The sequence below is a fragment of the Cetorhinus maximus genome, chromosome 20, assembly GCF_964194155.1.
Source record: "Cetorhinus maximus chromosome 20, sCetMax3.hap1.1, whole genome shotgun sequence".
Lineage (NCBI taxonomy): Eukaryota > Metazoa > Chordata > Chondrichthyes > Lamniformes > Cetorhinidae > Cetorhinus > Cetorhinus maximus.
In genome coordinates, this window is record NC_135898.1 from 36,484,813 (window position 1) to 36,509,342 (window position 24,530).

The window sequence follows — 24,530 nt, forward strand, 5'->3', positions numbered from 1 at the left end:
CGTTCAACCTCGCCAACACCCTCACTCCCCTCCCTACTCCCCAATCTCCCCAGGAGCAGCGTAGCAACGAGTGAAATAGGCCTGACAGAACGGTTTTAAAAATCAGAATTCTTAGCCTGAAACTTCTGATTTTTTAGCCGGTCTGTCAGGTCCTAAGCTCTGCCTGCTCAGTGTGGATGATGAGAACTCCGTTTAAAACACTCAGCCCAGGAATAGAGTAAGAATATTGGCAAGAAGGGGCGGCTGCTGTAACTCATCACATTGTTTCTGACTTCAATTGTTGCCAAAATCCATTGCTCTTCCTCTGTAATAATGCATAAAGAGTAATGATTTACCTTTGTGCATAGTACAGTTGAGCTGTCTATTCTCTAAGTAACTATGCTGCTGTTATCTCTTCTTTCTGCACATTCCTTTCCCTGTATCTAATAGATGATATTGTTTGTGGACAGTCATTACTCCACTGAATCTGGCAGAAACTTTGGGAGTCTGTACAGGTGCAGGGGAATGTGGAAATCCAGAAGGTGCTGTTGGTGATTCTACGCCTCTCCAGTGGGTGCACTGAGAGGTCTCCTCAGAGTGCAGTCCCTAAGCAATCGTTGAATTGATGAAAGGTTCCACTTTTAGGCTATTAGTCTTACTGTAAAAACACTTGAAAAAGTTGCACCCCGTTGAATAAGGTGCAACTGAATTTTTAGCAGTGAACTAAGTTCATAATTATTGCTAAACACCCTCACTAGCCCTGAAAAGCTCATTTTATGTTTATGGAATTTCAGATTTCTCCATCATGATAAAAAATTTCACAAAATTTATGATATTTTAAGCTTCTGTCTTAATCCGATCATAATCATTTATTTTGGTTTCTGAAAAGTTAAATTAAAGGTGAAGGGCTTCGGTGCTTTTAGCTTCCTGACTTGTTGTCTATGAGAATAATTCAATATAATTGGTTGATTATCCTGCTTGCTGACATTGCTGTTGTACAGCTGGAGATCCCCTTGACTTGGCATCAGATGTATACTGCTGTTGGGAAAAGGGAAAACCACAGAACAGAGACTGCGAGATCTTTTTGGGCACCTTTCTTCGAGGTGTGGCAGCGAACATGGTTGCTTTGGCGCTGGCCGCAAAATCTAACTCGAGATGTTTGAAATGCATAGCAGATTGTTCAACATTTTCTTAAAAACAACTGGGAATGGGACAGTTTAGTGTTTAGGATGTGGCTTTTCATCACAGGCCAACTCTTAAATCTTTGTTTCAACAATATTGGCTCATCCTCATCCCTCCTGCAGCACCGCAAAAATGAAACAAGTTTAGTTATAAGGCTTAAGAACACGTGGATAAGGGCAGATAGGGCCACTTTGCCATGTTAACCTGAAATCATATACAGCAGAGAAGGAGGCCATTTGGCCCATCGTGTATCTGTCAGCTCTCTGAAAATGCTATCTAATTGGTCCCACTTTCTCCCTCTTCCCGTTGCACTGCAATCTTTTTGCTTGTTCAACGAATATATCCAATTCCCTTTCAAAAGTTACTACTGAATCTGCTTTCGCCACCTTTTTGAGCGTTCCAAATCATGATAACTCGCTGCGGTAAAGAAGTTCTCCTCATCTGTCTCCTGAATGTACTGAGGCTTGAAAGAAATTTCAGCTCACAAATTAGCATGACGCACCTGGGGTTAGATTTGCAACAGTGGAAGCAGGAACTGGAAGCAAGCCATGAAAATTGGATTGAACTTCCTACCATTAATTTGGTTCTCATATCTGAAGTAGTTGACCCTTCAAGGAATAAATTATTTTTTTTTCTTGAGTTACATTAGGTTGCAAAATGATGGAAAATGCATCGATGTTTCACCAATGGAAATTACTTGGGAAGTGTGCCCTAGAAAATAAATCTTTCACTTGAGCACTCTTATTTCAAAATTATTATTCTTCTTTTCTCTTCCCACACCTAGTGACCCATGAGGTAGACTAAGCACATGCTTATGTCTGTTTCCATAGTTTTCTGTGGATCAGGTTGCTAGCCTGTCGTCAGAGGCCATAGCTTGAGAGGCACCACTCCATATCAAACTGCATATTCTTCCACTGTTTGGCCATGTTATGAATGCACCCTCCTGGGTCCTGGAGTGCGACTCGAACCTGGAGCTTCTGGCTCAGAGGCAGGTCCATTACACACTGCACTACAAGGCCTCCCCATTTCTAAACTATTAATTTCTAAAACCACTACTGTAAACTGCCTACTTTCAAGTTTTTCTCCCTGAAGTGAAAGTGATGATATGTTGAATTAACCTTAAGCTTAATTAATGACAAGCCTTTCCTTCCAGCTAACTCCTTGTAGTCATGAGATTTAAAATCTTGGTTGTCCTTAAGCTCCTTTGTGTGGGGGTTGGTGGGTGAAGGGGGATGGGGCGGATTGAACTGGAGCAATTTTCTTGAAGCTACTCGTCAGCTTTTGCAATATTTCTGGACTTGACTATTCCAACTTGCTCCTGGCTGGTCACCCACATTCTACCCTCCGTAAACTTGAGCTCATGCAAAACTCTGCTGCTCATGTCTTAACTCGCACCAAGTCCCGTTCACCCACCACCCCTGTGCTCACTGACCTCGTTGACTCCTGGCTAAGCAACGTCTTGATTTCTCACCCTTGTTTTTAAATCCCTCCATGGCCTCACCCACCCCTATCTCTGTGACCTCCTCCAGCCCCACAACCCTCTGAGATCGCTGTGCTCCTCGAATTCTGGCCTCTTGTGCATTCCCAATTAAAATTGTTCTGCCATTGGTGGCTGTGACTTCATTTGCCTAGGTCCCAATACCCTCCCTACACCTCTCCTCCCTCTCTACCTCACTTTCCTCCCTTAAGACACTTTTTAAAACCTACCTCTTCGGCCAAGCTTTTGGTCACCTGGCCTAAAATCTCATATAGCTCGGTGTTGCATTACTCCTGTGAAACACCTTGGGACATTTTATTATGTTAAAGAAATTATAAATATAATTTGTTCCTAACGCTTGAGGGGGTTAGTGTGATAGTGGTTTCCTGTAGCATGTGTTCTGATAGTTTGATGGCAGGGCAGGGGGCAGCTTAATTTCAACCAGTGGCAGGAACCTGCTGGCTTCAGCTAGATGCCCGCTTGCACACCTTGTGACAGGATGAGGTGAATTTAACCAGGCCTCATCAACCTGCTGCCAGCCAGATTGCTGCCTTCAGAAAATCAGGGGGCCAAGAGCCAACCCCCCTAGTCCTTGGGCAATTGATGTGATTCGGGGGCGTGGGGATGCGGTACCTTCAAGCAGTGGGTGGTGGGTGTCAGAGGGTGGTGGTAGTCCGGGGAAGGGCAGGACTAAAATTTCCCTGTAGCTCCTCCTGGCTCCAAAAAGGAAGGCTTAAAATAAAAACATGAATGGCCTCTTCTCACTTGACTTCACCGAGCGGGAAAATGGCAGCTTGCTTCCTCGCTCAGGACGGAGATCAAATTACTGTCGCAGAATGATGATGTCATAATTTTAGTCCAGTTGATGTTGAAAAGGAAATAGGGCCTAAATGTTTTGATCTACATTGTTTTAAGGCTGAAAGTAAGTGACTTACTTTGCTGATATTAAATGTAAAACTAAACCAGAGCGTTTTGATGGGAATCACCAAACTCTGTGATTGTGCTTTTACCTTTATTGGAAAAGAAGAATATTCAGCAGGACACATGGAGGAAGTGGCTCCTGATCAGTAGTTCTGGTTTGTGTTGTCTAATTTGATGCAAGTCACAAGGACATAGAGCATGCACTAAGTGCAAAAGAGAGTCAGATATAAACGGCGCTACAGGAAGCCCCACTGATTGGTGTCACTTCTTTATTCTTTCACGGGATGTGGCTTCGTTGGCACGACCAGCATTTGTTACCCATCCCGATTTGCCCTTGAGAAGGCGGTGATGAGCTATCCTCTTCAACCGCTTTAAGGATCTCTCTTTCAAATCAGTGGTGTGGCTGACTGGGTGCTGGCGATTGGCAGGAAAGTGTTACCCCAGCTGATTCGGGGTGATTGATCACAGATAATTCTCACATTGAATAATTTGGTTAATGTGGCTGAGTCTGCCTGAATGAGAGCAATATGCTGTCAATGCACAGCAGGAGATTTTCAGTAAATATTTAAAAACAAACATAACATTGACTTAGCAAAAGGATTTTGCATGCTGCTTTTTCTTTTAAATCCACACAATTATGCTTTATGAAAGAGAAAGTAAAAGGATCTCTCCACAGCGCCCCGGTGCGGCACGGCGCGGCGATCTCTCCCTGGCTCAGCGCAGCAATCTCTCCCAGGTGTCCCGGCACAGCGCGGCGATCTCTCCCCGGCGCAGCGATCTCTCCCTGGCGCCCCGCCAGCACGGCGATCTCTCCCCGGCATCCTGGCGTGGCGATCTCTCCCCAGCGTCCTGGCGTGGCGATCTCTCCCCGGCGTCCCGGTGTGGCAATCTCTCACCGGCGCCCGGCCAGCACGGCGATCTCACCCTGGTGCCCCAGCACGGCGATCTCTCCCCGGCCTCCCGGCGTGGCAATCTCTCCCCGGCGCCCCGCCAGCACGGCGATCTCTCCCCGGCGTCCCGGCACGGCGATCTCTCCCCGGCGCCCTGGCACGGCGATCTCTTCCCGGCGTCCCGGCGTGGCAATCTCTCCCCGGCGTCCCGGCGTGGCAATCTCTCCCCGGCGCCCCGCCAGAACGGCGATCTCTCCCCGGCGCCCCGGCACGGCGATCTCTCCCTGGCGCCCCAGCACGGCGATCTCTCCCCAACGCCCTGCCACGGCGATCTCTCCCCAGCGCCCCGCCAGCACGGCGATGTCTCCCCGGCACCCCGGCACGGCGATCTCTCCCCGGCGCCCTGCCAGCACAGCGATCTCTCCCCAGAACCCCGCCAGCACGGCGATCTCTCCCCAGCGCCCCGGCACGGCGATCTCTCCCCGGCGCCCCGCCAGCACGGCGATCTCTCCCCGGCGCCCCGCCAGCACGGCGATCGCTCCCCGGCGCCCCCCCAGCACGGCGATCTCTCCCCGGTGTCCCGGCATGGCGATCTCTCCCCGGCGCCCCCCCAGCACGGCGATCTCTCCCCAGCGCCCCAGCACGGCGATCTCTCCCCAGCGCCCCAGCACGGCAATCTCTCCCCGGCGCCCCCCCAGCACGACGATCTCTCCCCGGCGCCCCGCCAGCACGGCGATCTCTCCCCGGCGCCCCGGCACGGCGATCTCTACCCGGCACCCCAGCACTGGTTCAACACCCCAAGGTGCTTCACCAGAGTGTCATGAGAAAACAATTGACTTCGAAACCTTCTGTAATGCAGGTATGGTCTATACTTGTGGTATGGTGGCCTCCATTTTGCTTGTCAACATGACTTACACTCTTCTTATTGGTCCATATTTCTCATTGACAATCTGGAAATATCTGAAAATGGATTTTAAGCTACTAATGTCTCTATAATTTCTAAGAAACTACAGGTTATTATGCATTTGTAGCATTTTCAAATTAATTTACTAGCTTCAATTTTTTGTTTAATCTGCAACTATAAACTATTGCTCAGTGCGTAGCGCTCTTCCCTTCATCGAGTTAGTGGGACATTCAGGTGGACGTCAAAGGCACCACTTAAAGAAGATAAAGAAGTAAGACTTGCATTTATATAGCGCTTTTCACCACCACTGGATGTTTCAAAGCATTTTACAGACAATGAGGTGCTTTTGAAGTGTGATCCCTGTTGTAATGTAGAAAATATGGCAGCCATGAAGCACATAGCAAGCTCCCACAGACAGCAATGTGACAATGACCAGTTAATCAGTTTCTCTGATGTTGATTGAGGGATAAGTATTGGCCAGGATGCCAGGATAACTCCCCTGCTCTTCCTCCGAATCGTGCCTTGTGATCTTTTTATATCCACCCAAGCAGGCAGATGGGGGCTCGGTTTAACATCTCATGTGAAAGATTGGGCCTCTGACAGGGCAGCACTCCTCTCCCGCAGTACTGCACCGAAGTGGCAGCCTTGGTTTTTTGCACTCAAGCCCTTTGGTGGAACTTGAACCTGGAACCTTGTGATTCAGATGTGAGAGCGCTGTCGACTGAGCTATGGCTGACTGAAGAGTAGAGGAGTGCTCCTGGTGTCTTGGCCAATATTTATTCCTCAACCAACACAGTGTCAGGTAATTTATTTAATTGCCGTTGATGGGAGCTTGCTGTGCGCAAATTGCCTGCCACATTTCCTACATTAGAGTAAAGAAAATGTAGTCACTGTTGTAAAGTGCTTTGGATCATCCCGAGGTTGTGAAAGTTGCCACATAAATGCACATCTTTTCTGGCTCAAACTACAAACATTTAAAGTTAGAAGCAATTAAACTCAACTTGCGTGCATTTAAAACTTACTTCCCCATTGGTTTTTGCAAGAGGGAAATCTAAAACGATCACCTTCAATTGCAAAGCTTGTCCAGCTATGTGCCAGTCGCAGTCTCTCATCGCTACACATTCGAGGTATACTCGCTGACACAAGGGAAGTCACTATGGCTGTAATCAGGTTTAGACAGAAATCCTGTTGCCTGTTTTGAAAAATAAAGGATGTTGGTTCCGCACAAACGCTAAGTATAAGGAAGAATATGCAGGGCGACGGGGAGAAGGCGGGAGGGTGGCACTCAGTGAATTGCTCCTTTAGAGAGTAAGCACAGTAACGATGGGCCGAGTGGCCGCCTCCTGTGCTGTAGCCATCCTGTAATTCAGTCCCACTGCTTTCTCAGCACGTCACAGGGTTTAAATTCCTAGCCTATTCAGGCTCCTGAACTCTGAGACACCCACTTCCTTAATCTGAAGTAAAGTTCTCGCCCTCTCTCTATAGGATACGCACAAATGGAAATCATTCTGAGGCATTTCACCTAACTTGTCATTTTAGAACCAAATGTGAGCTACTACCGATAACAACCTCCCGTTTCTGCAAAGAGAAAGACATGCGTTTATATTGTGCCTTCCACACCCTCAGGACATCCCAAAGTTTCGCAACCAATGAGACTTTTGAAGTGTGGTCGTCATTGGAATGTAGGAAACAGGACTGCCAGTTCACACACAGCAAGCTCCCACAGACAGCGATGTGATAACGACCAGCTAATCTGGTATAGTTGTGGGATAAACATTGGCCAGGGCCGGAGAGAACTGCCCTGCACTTTTTAGAAATACAGCCCTGGGATCTGTTACGTCCACCAGAGAGGAAAGATGGGGCTCAGTTTAATGTCACATCCAAATTTGACACCTGTGACAGTGCAGCACTCCCTGCACTAGAAGTGTCAACCTGGGTTGTGTGTTCAAGCCTCGGAAGTGGGATTTGAACTCACTGACGTAGAGGCGTGACTGCTACCCACTGAACCACAGCTGAGATCACGTTTAAGAAATGTATCAGTGCACTTTCCAGGCCCTAGGTAGTGAATGGGCACTGAACCGGAGGGCTGAGGAGCTGGTGGGAACCGGGTTTGCATTAAATGGGAAGAGTGTCCGGAGGGAGCTGAAGTCTGGATGAAGGACTTCAAGGAGATTTTTGGACCAAAGTTCGATGTGAAGTGGTCTGACTAAACTAACTTTGACAAAATCAAAATACCGCGGCTGTCGGAAGTCTGAACTAAAAACAGCAAACGCTCAGCAGGTGAGGCAGCAGCGGCGGAGAGAGAAACAAAGCTGATGTTTCCCATCGATGACCTTTCAACAGAGGTAAACAACTTTTAAGCAAGTGTAGAGCCGGAGTAAAGGGGGAAGAGGTAGGAAAAGATCAAAGAAGGGAAGGCATGTGATAGTGAGGAGAGATGGAATCGGGCTGCTAATTCTCCAGGATTACCCTGGACTCACCAGGAATGAAAGATTCAGCTCCCAGACGCTTCTATGAGTAACTCGGGAGAAAAATCAACGCAGCGTTGACAAAAAATAGCGGTTTTTATCATTTTCTTTGAACACTTCTGCTTATTAACTAGGAAAATGTTAGAAATAGGGAGCAAAGCCTGTCTGAGTGGACAGGATGAAACCTCCAGGCATGCATCCAACCAGAGCTGGCAACCCTGAGCAGGAGTGATTAAATGACAGAAATGACGATGGTGTGAGGCAAGAGGAGGTGATAATGAGAGGAACTTGTGTTTTATGGCAAACAATCTTTCCCATCCTCAGGTTTTGAACTGAGCATTGCAGAAAATGTGCCCTGTTGTGCTACCGCTTGGTAGTAAGTGTGTGTTAACCCAGAACGAGCTTCCAGATACAACCTGTCCAACCCAGTTGTCGGAAGTTAAGCTCCTGAGAGTAGCCTGTCAGCTACAGCGCAGGAGCTGAAGTCCTAATTGGAAAAGCCATTTCTGAATCTGTCTTTGCAGGTCTGTTAGAACAAGGACATACGTTTATATAGTGCATTTAATAAAATAAAACCTGGCAAGAGTGATATCAATAAAAATATTGACATAAAGGAGGCAGTGGAGTAGTGGTATTGTTACTGGGCCAGTAATCCACAGATCCAGGGTGATGCTCTGGGGACTTGGGTTCGAATCCCACCACGGCACATGGTGGAATTTGAATTCAATGAATGAGAACCTGGGCCAAGGCAGCTGAAAGCACGGCCGCCAATGGTGGAGGGAGTAAAATCACACGTGCAGGAGAACTCTTAAAAGTACAAGCAAGAGAAGTGTTTCTAATGATGTCTACAGCTTGTGTTTGAGCAGGACTGTATGGATTAAGATGGTTAAATGAGGGAGAAAACAACACACACACACTCATATGCACACTCGCGCACACACACACACTTCCACACATGCGCGCACACACTCTCATACGCACACTCTCACACACACATTCTTTCTCTCTCACACTCTCTCTCTCTCCCTCACTCTCTCCCACGTACACTGTCCCTCAGACTCACCCACATACACTCTCCCTCACACTCCCCCTCACACACTCACCCACGTGCACTCTCCCTCGCACACTCTCCCTCGCGCGCTCTCCCTCGCGCGCTCTCCCTCGCGCGCCCTCTCCCTCGCGTGCCCTCTCCCTTGCGCGCCCTCTCCCTTGCGCGCCCGCTCTCTCGCGCGCCCGCTCTCTCGCGCGCCCTCTCTCTCGCGCGCCCTCTCTCTCGCGCGCCCTCTCTCTCGCGCGCCCTCTCTCTCGCGCGCCCTCTCTCACACGCCCTCCCTCGCGCACCCTCCCTCGCGCACTCTCCCTCGCACATGCAAACTCTCATATATTCTCTCTCTCTCTCACTCTCACGCAGCCACATGTACACACCTGCTCTCTCTCTCTGGCGTACACACACACACATCGCTCGCTCACTCACTCACTCTCTCTGCCTCACACCCATACACACGCACACTCTGCCCCTCTCACTCTCACACGCACGTGTACTCTGCCCCTCTCACTCTCACACGCACTCTGCCCCTCTCGCATGCACGCGCACTCTGCCCCTCTCGCATGCACGCGCACTCTGCCCCTCTCGCATGCACGCGCACTCTGCCCCTCTCGCATGCACGCGCACTCTGCCCCTCTCGCATGCACGCGCACTCTGCCCCTCGCGCATGCACGCGCACTCTGCCCCTCGCGCATGCACCCGCACTCTGCCCCTCTCGCATGCACCCGCACTCTGCCCCTCTCGCATGCACCCGCACTCTGCCCCTCTCGCATGCACGCGCACTCTGCCCCTCTCGCATGCACGCGCACTCTGCCCCTCTCGCATGCACGCGCACTCTGCCCCTCTCGCATGCACGCGCACTCTGCCCCTCTCGCATGCACGCGCACTCTGCCCCTCTCTCACACACGCACGCGCACTCTGCCCCTCTCACTCACACACGCACGCGCACTCTGCCCCTCTCACTCACGCACTCACGCGCACTCTGCCCCTCTCACTCACGCACTCACGCGCACTCTGCCCCTCTCGTGCACACACTCTGCCCCTCTCACTCACACACGCACGCACGCTTTGCACCTCTCATTCACACACGCACGCGCACTCTGCCCCTCTCACATGCACGCGCACCCTGCCCCCCTAACTCACGCAGGCACGCGCACACACCCTGTGTCTCTCTCACACTCTCTCCCACTCTCGCACACACACTCTCTCATGCTGACATGCACACAGTCTCACGCACACTCACTTTCTCTCTCTCTCTCATACACATTCGCTCACTCTACACTCTCACACACATACACACACACACACACACACACACACACACACAAACAAACATATGCTCTCACACTCATTCTCACTGTCTCACTCTCTCACGTGCACATACTTGCGCACACTCTCGCTCACACATGCTCGCTTGCGCTCTCTCGCGCTCGCTCGCACATACTCTCTCTCACACGCTACACACATTAGGTATCCAGTTTAACACTTGGAATCACATAGCACACTTGTCATTGTAAGGTTAATGTGTTAGTGCCATTGATACTGTAACTTACTGATTGATCCTGAGTTTTGATTGCTACTCTCTGGCCGGGGTTCATTATCCTAATTTCAAGGCAAAGAGGATAAACCTGAACTTTGGATGCACAACCTGCTCTGGCTTGGTTCCAATCTTGGGTCATGTGTCCACTTCTCCACAACAGGTCAGTTTTATATCTGCAGACATCATTTTTGGCTGCAGTGTGCAATGCCACTTAAACATTAAGTATGGAATAAAGATTCACTATTTCTGTCACTTTTCACCTATTTGGCTTTTTATCCTCTTCACCGTCAGTCCAAGGAAACCAGAATGGATGAAGCTTTGACTGTGTGCACACTTTAACCATTAATGGTCCATCAGTACGATTCTTCCAAGTGATGGGGGGACCTGACTGAGACAGCAGTTCTTCAGATGTGGAGATACATTAGTGAAAACACCTTTACTGATATCTTAATTGAATTGCCAAATATTAATAACTGTTATTTTGCAAAATCTTTCTTTCCTTGGCTCTACTGGTAGCCAAAGAGGCACATCACATTCGCTCGACCTGTGAGGCAGTGGAATGGGCTAGTCTTCAGTTCGCTGATGCAGCCAAAAGGAGAAAAACCATCTTTCCTCAATAAACCAAAGACTGCATTATAAACGAATGAAGGCTCCCAGCCTCATTACGTGTTCCAGAATCACCCTTTCGCAGAAAAGCCTGTAAACGTATCACTGACCATTTAAAATAGTCCTTTGTTAGGCATAAGCTGTGAATAGCCATTTGGGGTTCATAGCCTGCAAGAATTGTATTATGTCTAACAATTTGAGGCATTGCTATCCTGCTGCTGCCCTGCTCCCTCACTGCTGAGGCAGCTTGGACAGATACCCCAGCTCATGTCTGCTCTCTGTTCCTTTTATATTCCAAGGGAAAAAAACCCCATTTTCTATCTATAGATTCAGATATTACTCCGTCCTGGGCCTGTACATTTTTCTCTCTCCCACCTATCATGAATATTCAAAAGCTGCAGTCAGTAGCACCAAGGACGCAGGTGGCAAAAAGAAATACAATCAAATAATTTAAGGCTCATTGTGGCTCCAAAAGGAGACGTTAAACCAGATGGTGTCATTCTGGAGAAAAAAGGGTTTTTTTTATTTCTCTTTTCCCCTTTGCCTCATCCGTACTGAATGGAGGTTAGCTCTAGGGATAGCCCTTAGAACTGTAGTGTTTGTGCTGCGAGCCGGTGTGATTACATATTTAGATCTGCCGTGCAGTGCACAGTAATGAGCAGTCCTCTAGGGGAAGCTTTGCCACAGCTAACATGAGAAATTTATTAAAAGACAGATTGGTGGAATGTGCCAGATTAGAGGAGAATGTAGAGAATGTGGCTGCCCGGGACTTGGGTCCTCCGTTCGCTCGACAGTGAAATGTTTGCCCTGTGTGGGCAAATGGAAATGCAATGTAATTTTTCTCTGCCCCTCTCTGCATCAGCAGCATGGAAAAACCCGTTCTGCTGCATCGCAGGTTTGATGTGTTGTCCTGATGCACCCTTGCCTGCATTTTGAAGTCAAAAATAAAATGCTTCTGAGAGACGTGAGGAGCTAATAATGTGTGGACATTTGACTGTTTGTCTGTTTTAACGTGCCATCTATTTGTACATCTCCTGATATCAGGATCTCCCCCTTCGCACCCCTCCCCTCACTACCCCCCCTTCATTGAAGTCACTTAGGCACTTCCAGTTGGTGGCAAGAGATATATCCATAATACAGCCTTCACTATCCCAGCTGACTTCTCCACTACGTTAATGCATCAGAATGGCTGCACTGCTGGAAGGTTTTCTCCTCCTCCTGGAGCTGCAGAGGTAGATAAAGGAAATCAACATAAAATGTCTCACTAGCCCCTGCGTTTGCCTGGTGATCATTACCTGCCATGGTTTTAATTCCTCATCGGTGACTACAAGCAGAGAGAGAGAAAACACAGTTGCTCGGAACACTGGTTGTGCAAGGTTGCCAAGGATTGTTGTACCTTTCCCTGAGCCGTCACATTTGGTCAGGTATTATCTGTATCCAGGATGGCTCACGCTGCATCCCACATCAAGAAAAATCGGGAATTGGAAGCTGCAACCGAGGATGAAAAAGTCGTCAAAAAACACCGGAAACGTTCCCGGGATCGAAAGAGAAAGGTACCTTGGCAAATTAGCCCATCGGCACATTCCATTGTTCTAATTCCAATACAATCGAGCATGTAATTAAAAATCCATTGTCAAGTCAGTGTGAAGGGAGCTGCTGTACTCCTGAACGTGGCTTGCTATATATATTGTTTGCAGTTGATTTCCTCCATTTGCTGGACTTTCCAGTGTTTTGTTTGCAGAGAATTTTTCTCTGTTAAATTCCTCGTTGTGGACTGCAGTGTTGGTGCGGGATGTGCTCCTTCAGGAAGGAGGGAGCCAGCATCAGGGTGGATTTTAATTTCACTGATACAGGAACCATTTGGTGCTGCAAATTTCTTTTTTTATATATATATATATCTCTGTTCCAGATTTTTGAAACTGGCTTTAACTGACACCCTGGGACAGCGAGAGTGTGCAAGTGCTTCAGAGTGGAATTGGGATCCGTATTTTGAGATTACTTACGCAATTAAATTATGTCTAATACACAGAAAGAACAGTGCCTCTTAAATAAGAACAGTTAAAAAAAGCACACAAAAAGGACAATAAATATTCTGAAAGATGCAATCGTTCAGTTTGCCATCCTGGTTTTAAGCAAGATAGTGCTTCTTCTATTTTGGGGAGATAATTAGCAATAGACACATTGTGTTCTGTGTGACCTTAACCCATGCACTCCCGCAATGATCTCTTGCTGTGCAGTTGATTTTGGAGATTAGTGATTTGATGTTTTTATTGTCTGGGGGGGCTGTGTTTCAAATCTGCCTTTTCTTTCTATTGTTGCAATTCTGCATTGGCACCCTGAACAGTTTAATGTAATGGTACTTTTTAGAGCTGAATTATAATGTGATTTTGAAAACTGGGTATTCTGTATCTAAGTCATGTTGACCACATTAGGTGCAGTCGGTCTGATTGATCTAATGTAATCCACTGGGCAGGCACTTGGGCTGGACCTCTCCTCTGCATCGCTGTGTCACCTTCTTATTAAATGCCCTTGGTGTCAGATAATCATGGGTTTTATCTAGTCACTAATGCACCGACCACTAAACGACATGCAAACACCATAAACAATGCCTGCAGATCATGCCTTCCCCTCCTTCAGTCATCTTCCTCCTCCTCTGCCTTTGTTGACCCCAATAGCAGTGGCAGTTGGATATAACAGGAGCGACACTCCTTTTTTTTTTTGTTTTATGAGTAGAGAGTAGGGATATTACTACATCAGTGGCCATTTCAAAGAGATTTCAAAATGACAGGGGCATTTTAGGATTGAATGTATTTTTTTTCTAACTGTAAACTATGCACAACCAAACATGTTCCAGTCCCCTGATCCACTGACATGTGCAAATGATCAGCAGAGTAAAGAATTGTGTGCAGTTTCCCAGGTCCTGCTTGTTAAAGGTCACGGCTGTATCCGAGGCTCTCCTCTGTGGAACGGTGTATTTTTTGTTATACTGCTGTTGTACATGGATTTAAGCAATGTTGGTTCATGGGATTTATCACTGCTCTTCGTGTTGTTGTGGGTTTTTGGACTGCCAAAACGGAACTAGCCTTATTTTTAGCCTTCGGTGGGGGGAGGGGTGGGGGGGTGTGTGGTGGTGGTGGGAATGTGTGGAGTTGGCCACTCGTTGATTTGGAAAGGATTTGATGCAGAGCTGGAGGCAGGGCTGGTACTCTTGTATTCTTTGTGTTTTCACATGAGGTGCTGTCACTATGTGTTCTGCATGTGAAAAGACAAAGGAGAAAGGTAAGTAGAAAATCAGCCTGAATAAAAATGGTGCACTAAATGGTTATTGATGTGGCCCTTATTTAAAGGGGACCTACTGAGTACCTCGTCGTTCTTGGTGCATTTTCAGTACTTGTGTTACAGGATGACGAAAGTGCTTCATTCTAATGTGTGTCCCCCGCTAAAGGTCTTTTACATGATTTTCATATCCTGAAGAAGGGTCCAATATGTTGCTCATTTTATTGCCATGGTGCTTACTGACCTTGTAATATAGCACCTGTGTTGGCCTATACTATTCCACTGCTATATCTCCAGTGTTAAGGTGCCCACTGTTGTTCACCTTTAAAAGTTTCACTGGCCAAGAACTAATTTGAAACCCACAACAAAATTAGGCTGTCACTCTGCTCGACTGCCTTCCTTTGTTCTATCCATCTGTAAAATTAAAAGATTTTCAGACAAAAATGGGAAGTTGTAAGAAAATTATCTGGTGCAGGAACCTTACATTGTGGCAGGTTAGTGTATGATCTCTGTGCATCAAGGAGTGGCAGATGGTAGGTTTGCATTTAGGGCATTCAGCTCGTTAAGAACTTCCCCCCAATTGGAGGGGAATATGGATGGGATGAGTGCTGCAGATCTGGGAGTGAGGAGTTTTCCTGGCTCTCATCTGGAATATTGTTGGTTCTGGAAAGAGAAATTGGAGCAAAATAAAGGTACAGACATAATATGACCGTTAATAGTGTGTGCTCACCTATTTTCAGTACATTTGGGTCTGTATCGTCACACTTCCACTATCTCATCAGGGTTTACCAAAAAGACAGGTACAAAAATTGTGAATTTTAAAATGCAAATCAAGGGATTGCATCTTTTTGTGTTTTGAAACTGTGCAATGATGGTAGGAAAGTGGAAAATATTCAAGGAAACATTGCTGAGACTGCATTCGAACTTCATTTGTGTAAATTAAAACTGATCAAAGGGAAACAGGTCAATATGGTTAATTAGGGATGTGAAAGCAGAATTAGAGGCAGCAGTGCTGGACATTGAGAAGATAATTGATATCCGCTGTGAAATCTTTCATCCTTGCTTTTGTTACCTCTGGACTCGATTATGCTCTCCTGACCGGTTCCCACCTTCCACCTCTGCAAATTTGAGCTCATCCGAAACTCAGCTGCCTGTATTCAAACTCTCTCAAAGTTCTCCCATTCAACTTCCGCTCACCGACCTTTATTGGCTCCCAGTCCCTTTCTCTTTTTCTCTTTCTCTTGACTTCTCCCATTTTACTTGGGATCGCCATGATGCTGGTTGATGCCACTTCTCCTCCTTCTGTCAGTCACTCATTCCCCTTCCATTCCCATTGTGTTTAATAGATTACTTCTCTCGCCACCTCATCTTTCTGTCTGGTCTTAGGCCTCGCTGCTCTTCTTTTTCTTCCTGGCAGTCCCATCTCCATTACTCGCCTCACCACATTGCCTCTCTCTCTCTCGCCACAACAGATGACCAGACCATTTCAATCTCTTCTCGACTACCTACTACAATGCTCCCACAATCTTCACTGATCCCCTGATGTGCTGGTTCCTGATTTTGTCCTTTCTCATTACTGCGTACTCCCACCTCAGGATCTGCATCTCATTAGTGTCCAGTCATTGTTCCTCCCTTCTTGATGTTGTCCAAGTTTCTGTGCTATATAACAAGGCCAGCCTCACAAATGTTCCTTTAGGTTTTAGCGATACTTTTCTATCACATAAAACTCAACTGCACTTCTTATTACTCCAAACAGAGCTAATCTGTTGCTCATTTCCGTTTCCATACTTCTTGAAGCTATTCACTTTCCCCAAGTCTTCACCCATAATCTGCACACTTTCACTCAAATCCTATTCCCTAGGCTCAAACTGACAGTCCAGATATTGGCTCCTAGTTCCTGAACATCACGTCCGCATGGCCAGTTTTCTCCTTGGCTTCACCCTGTCTATTTCCATGACCACCTCCAGCCCAGCGACCCTCTGAGAGCTCTTTACTCTTTGAATTCTGGTCTCTTGTCTGTTTTGTTCATTCTGTCTTTGGTGGATGTGCCTTCGGCTGACTGGGCCCTAAGCTCTAGAATCGCCTTCCTAAACCTTTTTTTCCTCTCGAACTCTCTCTCCTCCTCTAAGATGCTCCTTAAAACGTATCTCTCAGACCAAGGTTTTGACCAGCTGTCCTAATTTCTCCTTTTTCAGCCCAGTATCAGTTTCTTTGTCTGATTATACTCTTTGTGGAGTGCCTCAGGGCGTTTTACTCCCTGATAGGCACTGTAAATGCAAGTTGTTCTCATATGATTATTAAAAAAAAGATTGGACACTCATAAGATAGATAACCTGACCCAGGCAACATGAACCCATCCGTTTCAAACAAATTAGGTGCTAAAATTAATAAAACTTCAACTGGCACTGTTGTCATTTCACTAAATAAAGAAGATGCTAAGGGTTTGGAAAGTGCTAATATCGCTGCATTGTTTAAATAAGAGTTTACACTTATACGTGGAAACCATAGAGCAGTGAGTTTAAGACCTGGGCCAGAATTTTATGCTTTGCCCCCCCCACCCCAGGTTCTGAGGCAGGTGGGGGCAGCATGATATTGCATGGATGGGATTCCACCCGGTGTCCCGCCCTCCCTTACCTGGTTGCGATTTTACGGTGAGGCGGCAGGGCCTTGGAGAGGAAGCGCACCCTTGCCTCAATTTTTAGGCTGGCGGGCGGATGGCAGCCCAGGGGGGGAAGGCCGGAAATAAACTGGGTTCAATCTCGGCAGGAAGGGGGAACTCGGCGGGGTGGGAGGGGGTGCCTCCATCAGAAAGCTCCTTTTGACGGGGGGGTGACCTCTAGCCCTACCCCTAACCCTGGTCTATATCCCAAGACACTGACCGTCCCACTCGTGACCACCCCCCCTCCTCCCCCCCACCAGACGTTGCCTACCCTCACCACTGGGACTCCTGCCACTTACCTGCCCTTTGGATCACAGAACTTCATGCCAGGCAGCTCCCTGCAGTGCCTGTTCCGGCCACTGCAGCGCTGTGCCTGGAGGGGCTGGAGATCTGCCGGCCAATCTGATTGGCCAGCAGCTCGCCAAGGCGTGACTTCCTCGTGAGTGAGGGTGAAAGTGCCGCCTCATCCCAATCAACACTTGTAAGAGTGTGAGAAATATCATCGGGGCGGCGGGAGTTGGCGGGGATGTTTTCTCCACAGACTGCTCAGATGGTGAGGGAGGTGGGGGGCAAGCCTCCACCATCCTGAAAATTCAGACCCTGAGGTAGACAAAGTCTTTGTGAGATCCAGTGGGTGAATTTAACACAACTTGTTTGAAGACGGTTAGCATGGATTAGTGCTACAAAAGTTGTGGTGACTTACATACTGGAGCTGTTTTTTAAACGTTGCTGACATCATGAACAGGGGAAATGCAGTTGATTTTATGTACTTTGATTTTTAGGCCTCCTCTGAAGTTCCATACTGGTGGCTGCTGGATGAACTGAAGAATTAAGGAAAGGAGTTAAGAGTCCATGGGTGGAATCTTGTGCTCCCCATGGCGGGTTTGGTGGTAGTGGGAGACTCCACCACCTTCCCGATTTAAGTCCATGGAAGGAAGGCCCATGGACAGCCTTCCTGCCCCGCTGCCAATTGAGGCCCTTAAGCGGGCAATCAGTGCCCACTTAAGGGGCTCATCCCAGCACTGCTGGTATTAACCCAGCATCAGGTGGGGACCTTGCCATGTGGGCAGCATGGCAAGCAAACCCTAGCATGTTTGCTTGTGGACTCCTATGATGGGAGGGGTGTCCCTCATTCAAAGGCACTCGGTGCCTGATCAAGGGACCTGACATTACAGGAGAGTCACCTCCATTCCCCTGCTGCCAAAACCGCTCCCCTTTCTGCCATCACTCACCTGTACCTGGGTCCCTCCATGATCTGAAGCCTCAGGTGGGTGTAGTACTGGCAGCAGCCACTACTTCCCCAGTGGTGCTGCTGAGTGTAGAAAAGCTGTCGCTCCCTGATTGGCCAGCAGCTCTCGGCAAGGGGGACATCCGGCCTGGGGTCCTTAATCCTGGGGGAAGGCTGGCCTGTTAAGTCCCTGAGAGGGAGAAGATGAGGCAGCATTCCCGAGAAGAGGTGACGTGTGCGGGCCTCGCTGGCTCTCCAGCCAGTGGCTAAGACCACCCCCACCCATCGCCTACTCCAGATTCTGCCCTATGAGTGGGGCTAGCCCAGAAAATCCAAGTGCATCATGTACACGAAAATCTAAATGGGTCCAAGTTTTGAATATTCTTCTTTAAGGAAGAGAGATTGAGGGATATGGAGAGGGAACAGGTAGATAGAGTTGATCTTTGAAAAAGGCACTTGCTTGTTAATGCCTCATAGCATTTTTCAATTCTTAAAAATTCCATCTCTGATCTTAAAAATGTCTTGTGTCTTGGGGTGTACAAATGCTTAGCGCACTTATCAAACCATTAATTTTAAATGGGTTATCACCCCTGTTAAAATTGAGAAATTTCATACAAACATGTTAAGCATTTATCACAGCCCATTATTTCTTGGTTCTATTGAGCTAAATCCCACAATAAACATCTACCACTTAGCGACATGCAAATATTATAAATAGTAGCTGCAGAATCATGTGTCTTCTCATTTAGTCTTTCGCATTAACCCCCATCCTCTCACTTAATAACGGTGGTAATTAGATATAACAGGAATGACACTAATTTTCTCCTTCATTCAACTGTAAACTGTTGCTAACCTGGGTAGTCAGTTAAGTCTGACGTGAACTAAATATTATTTATGTTTAAAAGGAAAGAAGGTACATTTTATAATGTGTATCTATAGAATTAAAAGTCTTGTTTCCAGTGTGAGTTTAAGGTATGTGGACTCCTCGGAGGCATCTCATCCTAACAATATCATTGCATCCATTGGTCAAAATAAAGTCGTAATTCATTCAACCATGCTGGTTTTTATTTGGTCAGTGGACGATTTCAGCCCATTAAAGATCATTCTCTTCACTGGACAAGTAGGAAAACTTCTAATTCGCAACAAACAAGGACTGAGAAATTAGCCAATGACATTACTCGCGTTTTCTTCAAACCCAGCAATCTGCAGCCATTAACTACCATTAAACAAACCAATAAAATCCCTCATTTCACTTCTTTGTTTTCAGATGCCATTTGCTTTATTCGTTGAGCTTGGTGTTTATTATTAAAAATAACGTAATAAAGGAACCTCGCACTCATCTAAAACTCTGCTGCCCGTGTCTTTACTCTCACCAAGTCTCATTCACCCATCAACCTTGTGTTTGGTGACCTACATTTGCTCCCAATCCACTAACGCCTCTTCTTAAACTCTCATCCTTGTGTTGAAATCTCTCCACCTTGTTTCAACGTGTCTCTGTAAGCTCTTCACCTGTCCTAATGTCATCTCCTTTGGCTTGGTCTAAATTTTTGTCTGCTTATGCTCCTGTGAAGCACTTTGGGAGATTTTGCTATGTTAAAGGTGCTACATAAATGCAAGTTGTTATTCTTTTTGATGCTCAAGGGGCAAAATGCTGCCTAATTTGCAATTGGAGATCAGAAATACGAATTGCAAACAGTTTTAAAATTTTACACAGACATGGGTATATTGGGGGAAGTTTGGGGGGGATGTTAATGGTCTTGTCAAGATTTGTAATTTATTCAGAGGGATACATTCTCCAGCAATAAGCTGGTAGTTGCGCTGCCACAGAATCACAGGATCTTTACAGTGCAGAAGGAGGCCATTTGGCCCATCAGGTCTGCACTGGCTGTCTGAAAGAGCATTCCGCCTAGTCCCACTCCTCTGCCTTGCACATTCTGTCTCTTCAGATAGCAATCCAATCTCCCTTTCAAATACCTCGATCGAACCTGCCTCCGCCACCCCTACAGGAAGTTCGTTCCAGACTCCAACCACCCTCTGGATGAAAAAATGTTTCCTCGCATCACTTTTACTACTTTTGCCAATTATTTTGAATCTGTGCCCTCTAGTTTTTGATGCTCCCTTGAGTGGGAACAGTTTCTCACTATTTACCCTGTTCATACCCCAAAGGGTCTTGAATACCTCCAAGTCTCCTCTCAGCTGCCTTTTCTCCAAGTAAAACAGACCCAACCTCTCCAATCTATCCTCATAGCTACAGTTCTTCACCCTGGGAATCATTCTTGTGAATCTCCTCTGTACTCTCTGTCTCTAATAAATACTAGAGTGTTATTGCATGTAGCACGCTCTACACTATATGGTAGAAGATACGGTTATGTTATGTAGCATTTAACAGCAATAAGCACTTGCGGTGAGTAAAACAAGCACAGAAAGCCCTGCGGTGTCCAAAGCTTTCCCTATGGTGTCCTGGCCAATATCACCAAAGATAGCCGATCTGATTGGCTGTTTGTGGAACTTGGCTATGCATAAAATTGGCTGCCACATTTCCTACATTACACTTTGAGAGTGCTTCATTGGCTGTAAAGTACTTTGGGAAGTCCCTGGGTTATGAAAGGCTCTACAGAAGTGCAAGTTCTATTTTTTTCATTTTTCTTTCAGACTGAATGGAAATAGTTGTTTTCTCCCCTTCTGAAAATGTTTCTTGCATTAAAATAAGCGCAGAGATTCACTTTTAAATGAATTGTTTAAAAAATCAAACGTTGTAACAAAATTCCATCCTGGCTAAGAGCTAATGTCTTGATGGCTTTTGGTGGTTACAGCTTTGTCTGTAAAATCCCTGGAAGTTGTTATCACTGTTCCTTCCCCCATGGTGGATTCCATTCCATCATGTCATGGTTCCATTGCTTCCCATTCTGTTCCACCCCACTGTGTCGTGTTCTGTTCTGTTCCATTGACCCACTCTGACCCCGGGAAGCAGCAACCAATCCCTAGCTGCTAGGGCACCTTGGTCCTGATTTCACCCGTAGTCTGACTCCCCTGCCTTTGCCGATGCCTCAGAGGAGGTAAACTCTAGCACCTTAAGGGTTCACTTATCCTGTCTGCAAACAGGGACATACTACTCAGACCCTGCACAAGGTACTTTGGTGTGCTGGCAGGGATCGTGCATGTAGTAAATGTATCCTATTGAGAACAGATACAAGTGAACTAGAACTCCCTGTAAAAGGGCTGATGCTGAGGCAGCTTACATCCCAGGACAAAACAAATAAATGCAAGGCTCAGCCTCAGCTGAAAGATTTCAATCTCTAGGTTAGGGAGCAGAAAGTAAGCAAAAGACACAGGACAGGGAGAGCTGTCCAGATGAATGTTGTTTTGCGTAATGGAATATGGGAAGAATGTTTAGTATGATTTGCCTTCCCCACCCCTGCCCTAACCCCCAAGAATAATCGTTGAACTTTTTTCTGTGTTTATTATGTTTTAGATTTTATTTTCAGTTGGCTGAGGACCAACGTGGCCACTCAAAACAATGAGCAGAATCATTGTAAAAGCCAAATGCAAACCATGACAATATTACAAAAAGTGTAACAAGTTAACCCCTTTCTCGACGTTCATCAGAGTACACAGCAAGTGGTACCAGCTGGAGTAGCTACGCTGTACTGGTGATGTGGTGAGGTTAAGAAGCACTTGTTATGGTCCTGGACTTCATTCACTCAGCAGGGAGCAAGTGTGCTAGAGTTCAGCAGTGATAAGGTAGGGCTTCTGGTCATTGGCCATATGGGGAGATGATGTGTAGACCTGTAAGCTAGTACCTAACAGCCCTGGGTGGTGAAATATGGCATCTGAACTCCTAAGATTATTGATTCTGGGGAAAAACAGGTTGTGGACCTCACAGAGCTGAGGGAGAACTGAGGGGAGGGTCTGAATCTGGCAGCACTGGCTTGTGAGTGCCTAAGATCTCTGCAAACATGGAATTCACTGTTTTGTGATTGGTTTGCAAAGGTGCATTTGTCTGTCTGCCTCCTCATCTCTATCTCTCTCTCTCTCTCTCACGCGCTGTTTCTCCCTTCTCACTCGAATAGTTATCAATAATTCGAATGTATTTTTATTAAAACATCTGATGGTAATTAGAGAACTTGTGTTTGCCTAAGAAGCTTTCAAAGTTCTTTCAATTGACTCAAATTACGACGAGGAAAGATTCCCTTTTCTCTTTCTGGCCTGCTTTCTGAGATAAGTAGTGAACAGCGTTTACTTAATGATTTAGTTAAAAGCTTACCCAAATTAATCATCTAATTTTTAAAAACATGCACAACCTAATAGTGTTAAGCACAGAAACAAAATTTGACTTTTGTACTGAAAGAAAGAAATACTAGATTGTTTACAATCAAAACATAAAAGTGTCAGGTGGTGTAAAGTTTCTGAAGCCTATCAATTTGAAGTCAGCCTGTGGACTGGATTTTATGTGGAGCCCACTGGTTGAAAAGTCAGGGCTGAGCCCTTTTACACTGGCCTGGGAAGCCACAAGTGGATTTTATGGTCATCAGGCAATAAATTGCCTGAAGTTGTGGCTTCCACCCCATTTGGGAGGATGTCCTGCCTCCAAGAGTTGACAGCCAATCAGAGAGCTGGCATCACCCCAGTCCCAGCAGCATCACTGGAAGTGGTGGCCATTGCTGGAACTGCAGTCAGTACCTGAGCAGGAACCATGGAGGAGGGCAGACTGTCAGGCAAGTGGGGCGGCCTCACTGGGGCCAGTCAGGCAGACCCTGGCGAAGGGAGTCACAATTGGGAGGTCAGGATGGGAGATTCAAAATGGGGCAACACTTTTTGCTGGGGGTCTCTCAGCTGGGAGCAGGGTGTTCAAACAGGAGGGAGGCCCCCCTTCCCACCACCCGAGCCTGTAACCAGGCAGTCAGGGTTTCTCCGATGGTGTCGCCACCTGACATGGGCACTGCCGCTGCTGGCAAAATACCAATGCTGGCAGAAAGGGACCCTTAAGTGGTCATTAATTAACTACAAGGGCCTCAATTGGCACGAGGGTGGTAGGCAGCTCAGCACCCATCCCACTGCTAGTAAAATACCAATGGAGGCGGGTAGATGCCCCCTGCCAATCCACTCGACTTTTGCCCCCGCACCTTCAGGCTGCCTGTCCACTCCCGGTGCTGGTGACGGGCGGGTGGGAGTGTTGAATTCCAGCCTTAGGTTTGCTTACCTCACACATATACTCACCTTCTCGAAAAAGACTGAGCATCAATATTATCTGAAAAAAATGGGAAGTTTTGTATTGGATTTTCTCAAACTCCAGGGCCTGCATTCAGTTCGCAAAGTGAAACTTTGGTCAAAAATATCAAGTCCCGAGCAAGCTTTTGGTGGAGGTTGAGACATTCATATGCAAACTTTAATGAAGATATTAAAATATACAAAAGGCACTTCAGTTGTGTTACACTGAAATACTTATTTTTTCTAGTTTTTATTTAAAACCTTATTTTGGGCAATTTTATGAGACCTGTGATCTCAACACCTTGTTATGAGGCTGTGAAACACGGACAAGTTACCAAGAAAGGAAGCTCAACAGCTTTGATCTTCGATGTCTGTGGCATATTCTCAGCATCTCATAGAAGAACAAAATCTCGTGCAGCAACCCCCTCAAAGGTAAATCTCCCAACTATGCTAACATTCATCAAGCAGAGGCGACTTCACTGACTCGGGCCTGTTAGCAGGATGGAATATGGACGCCCTCCCAAGGATTTTCTGTGGTGAGATAGCCAAGGCTAGGAGGCCAGTAGGCTGCCCAAACCTCCACTTCAAGATGCTTTGCCAGTGTGACGTTCATTTTCATACCTAGAAGACCTTTGCCAACAACAGAGGGAAATGGCAACATTACCTGTGGGCTGGCGTATGCCACCCTGATGATCAGTGGCTACAGCAATAGGTGCCACTGCCAAAAACAGCAACGCACAACACCTGACCACTTCACATTCACTCGTAGCAGAAGCTGTCTATCATGCAGTGTTCTCTTCAGCCATCAGCATAAATGAAACTACCCCATCACCAATGGATTTGCTCCATGTCCATCAATTCACATGGCTGCAAGGATATCAGTGATGATTTTGGACATTAGAAATTCAAGAGGAAAAATGGTGGAAAAAAAATGTTTTAAAAAGTGATTTGAACGACTTGATTGGTTCACAATTTTTAGGCAATTTCTCGAGATGACCATTTGAGATTGGGTTTGTGTTAATTAGCCCTGAGTAGATTATTACGAGATGTTTTCTAGCTATTTCCCTCATGTTTGGTTTGTACATTCTTTATCTTATGTTCTGAATCATTCCTTTTTATTTTACTTTCAATCCATTCAAAAAAGTGC

At 46.7% G+C, this 24,530-nt stretch overlaps 1 protein-coding gene and 1 long non-coding RNA gene across 7 annotated transcripts in view; one reads left to right on the top strand and one right to left on the bottom strand.

Moving 5' to 3' along the window:
• LOC144695026 (uncharacterized) overlaps positions 1 to 17,302 on the bottom strand; it is a 60,448-nt gene extending 43,146 nt beyond the window's left edge. Inside the window, exons 1-3 of one of the 2 annotated variants that reach the window (XR_013579847.1) lie at positions 17,247 to 17,302; positions 14,773 to 14,951; positions 12,308 to 12,500 (exon numbers count right to left, since the gene is read on the bottom strand). This is a non-coding gene — a long non-coding RNA (uncharacterized LOC144695026). The remainder of the gene's footprint in view (positions 1 to 12,307; positions 12,501 to 14,772; positions 14,952 to 17,246) is intronic. The other variant, XR_013579848.1, reaches the window with a different exon arrangement.
• ank3b (ankyrin 3b) overlaps positions 1 to 24,530 on the top strand; it is an 813,000-nt gene that overhangs the window by 299,319 nt on the left and 489,151 nt on the right. For 4 of the 5 annotated variants that reach the window (XM_078565900.1, XM_078565892.1, XM_078565897.1 and 1 more), the window contains exon 1: positions 12,455 to 12,565. The exons of the other annotated variant lie outside the window; for it this stretch is intronic. In XM_078565900.1, the coding sequence (XP_078422026.1) occupies positions 12,455 to 12,565 (111 nt within the window). Of the gene's footprint in view, positions 1 to 12,454; positions 12,566 to 24,530 lie in introns of those variants that run through there. 5 annotated transcript variants of the gene reach the window in all.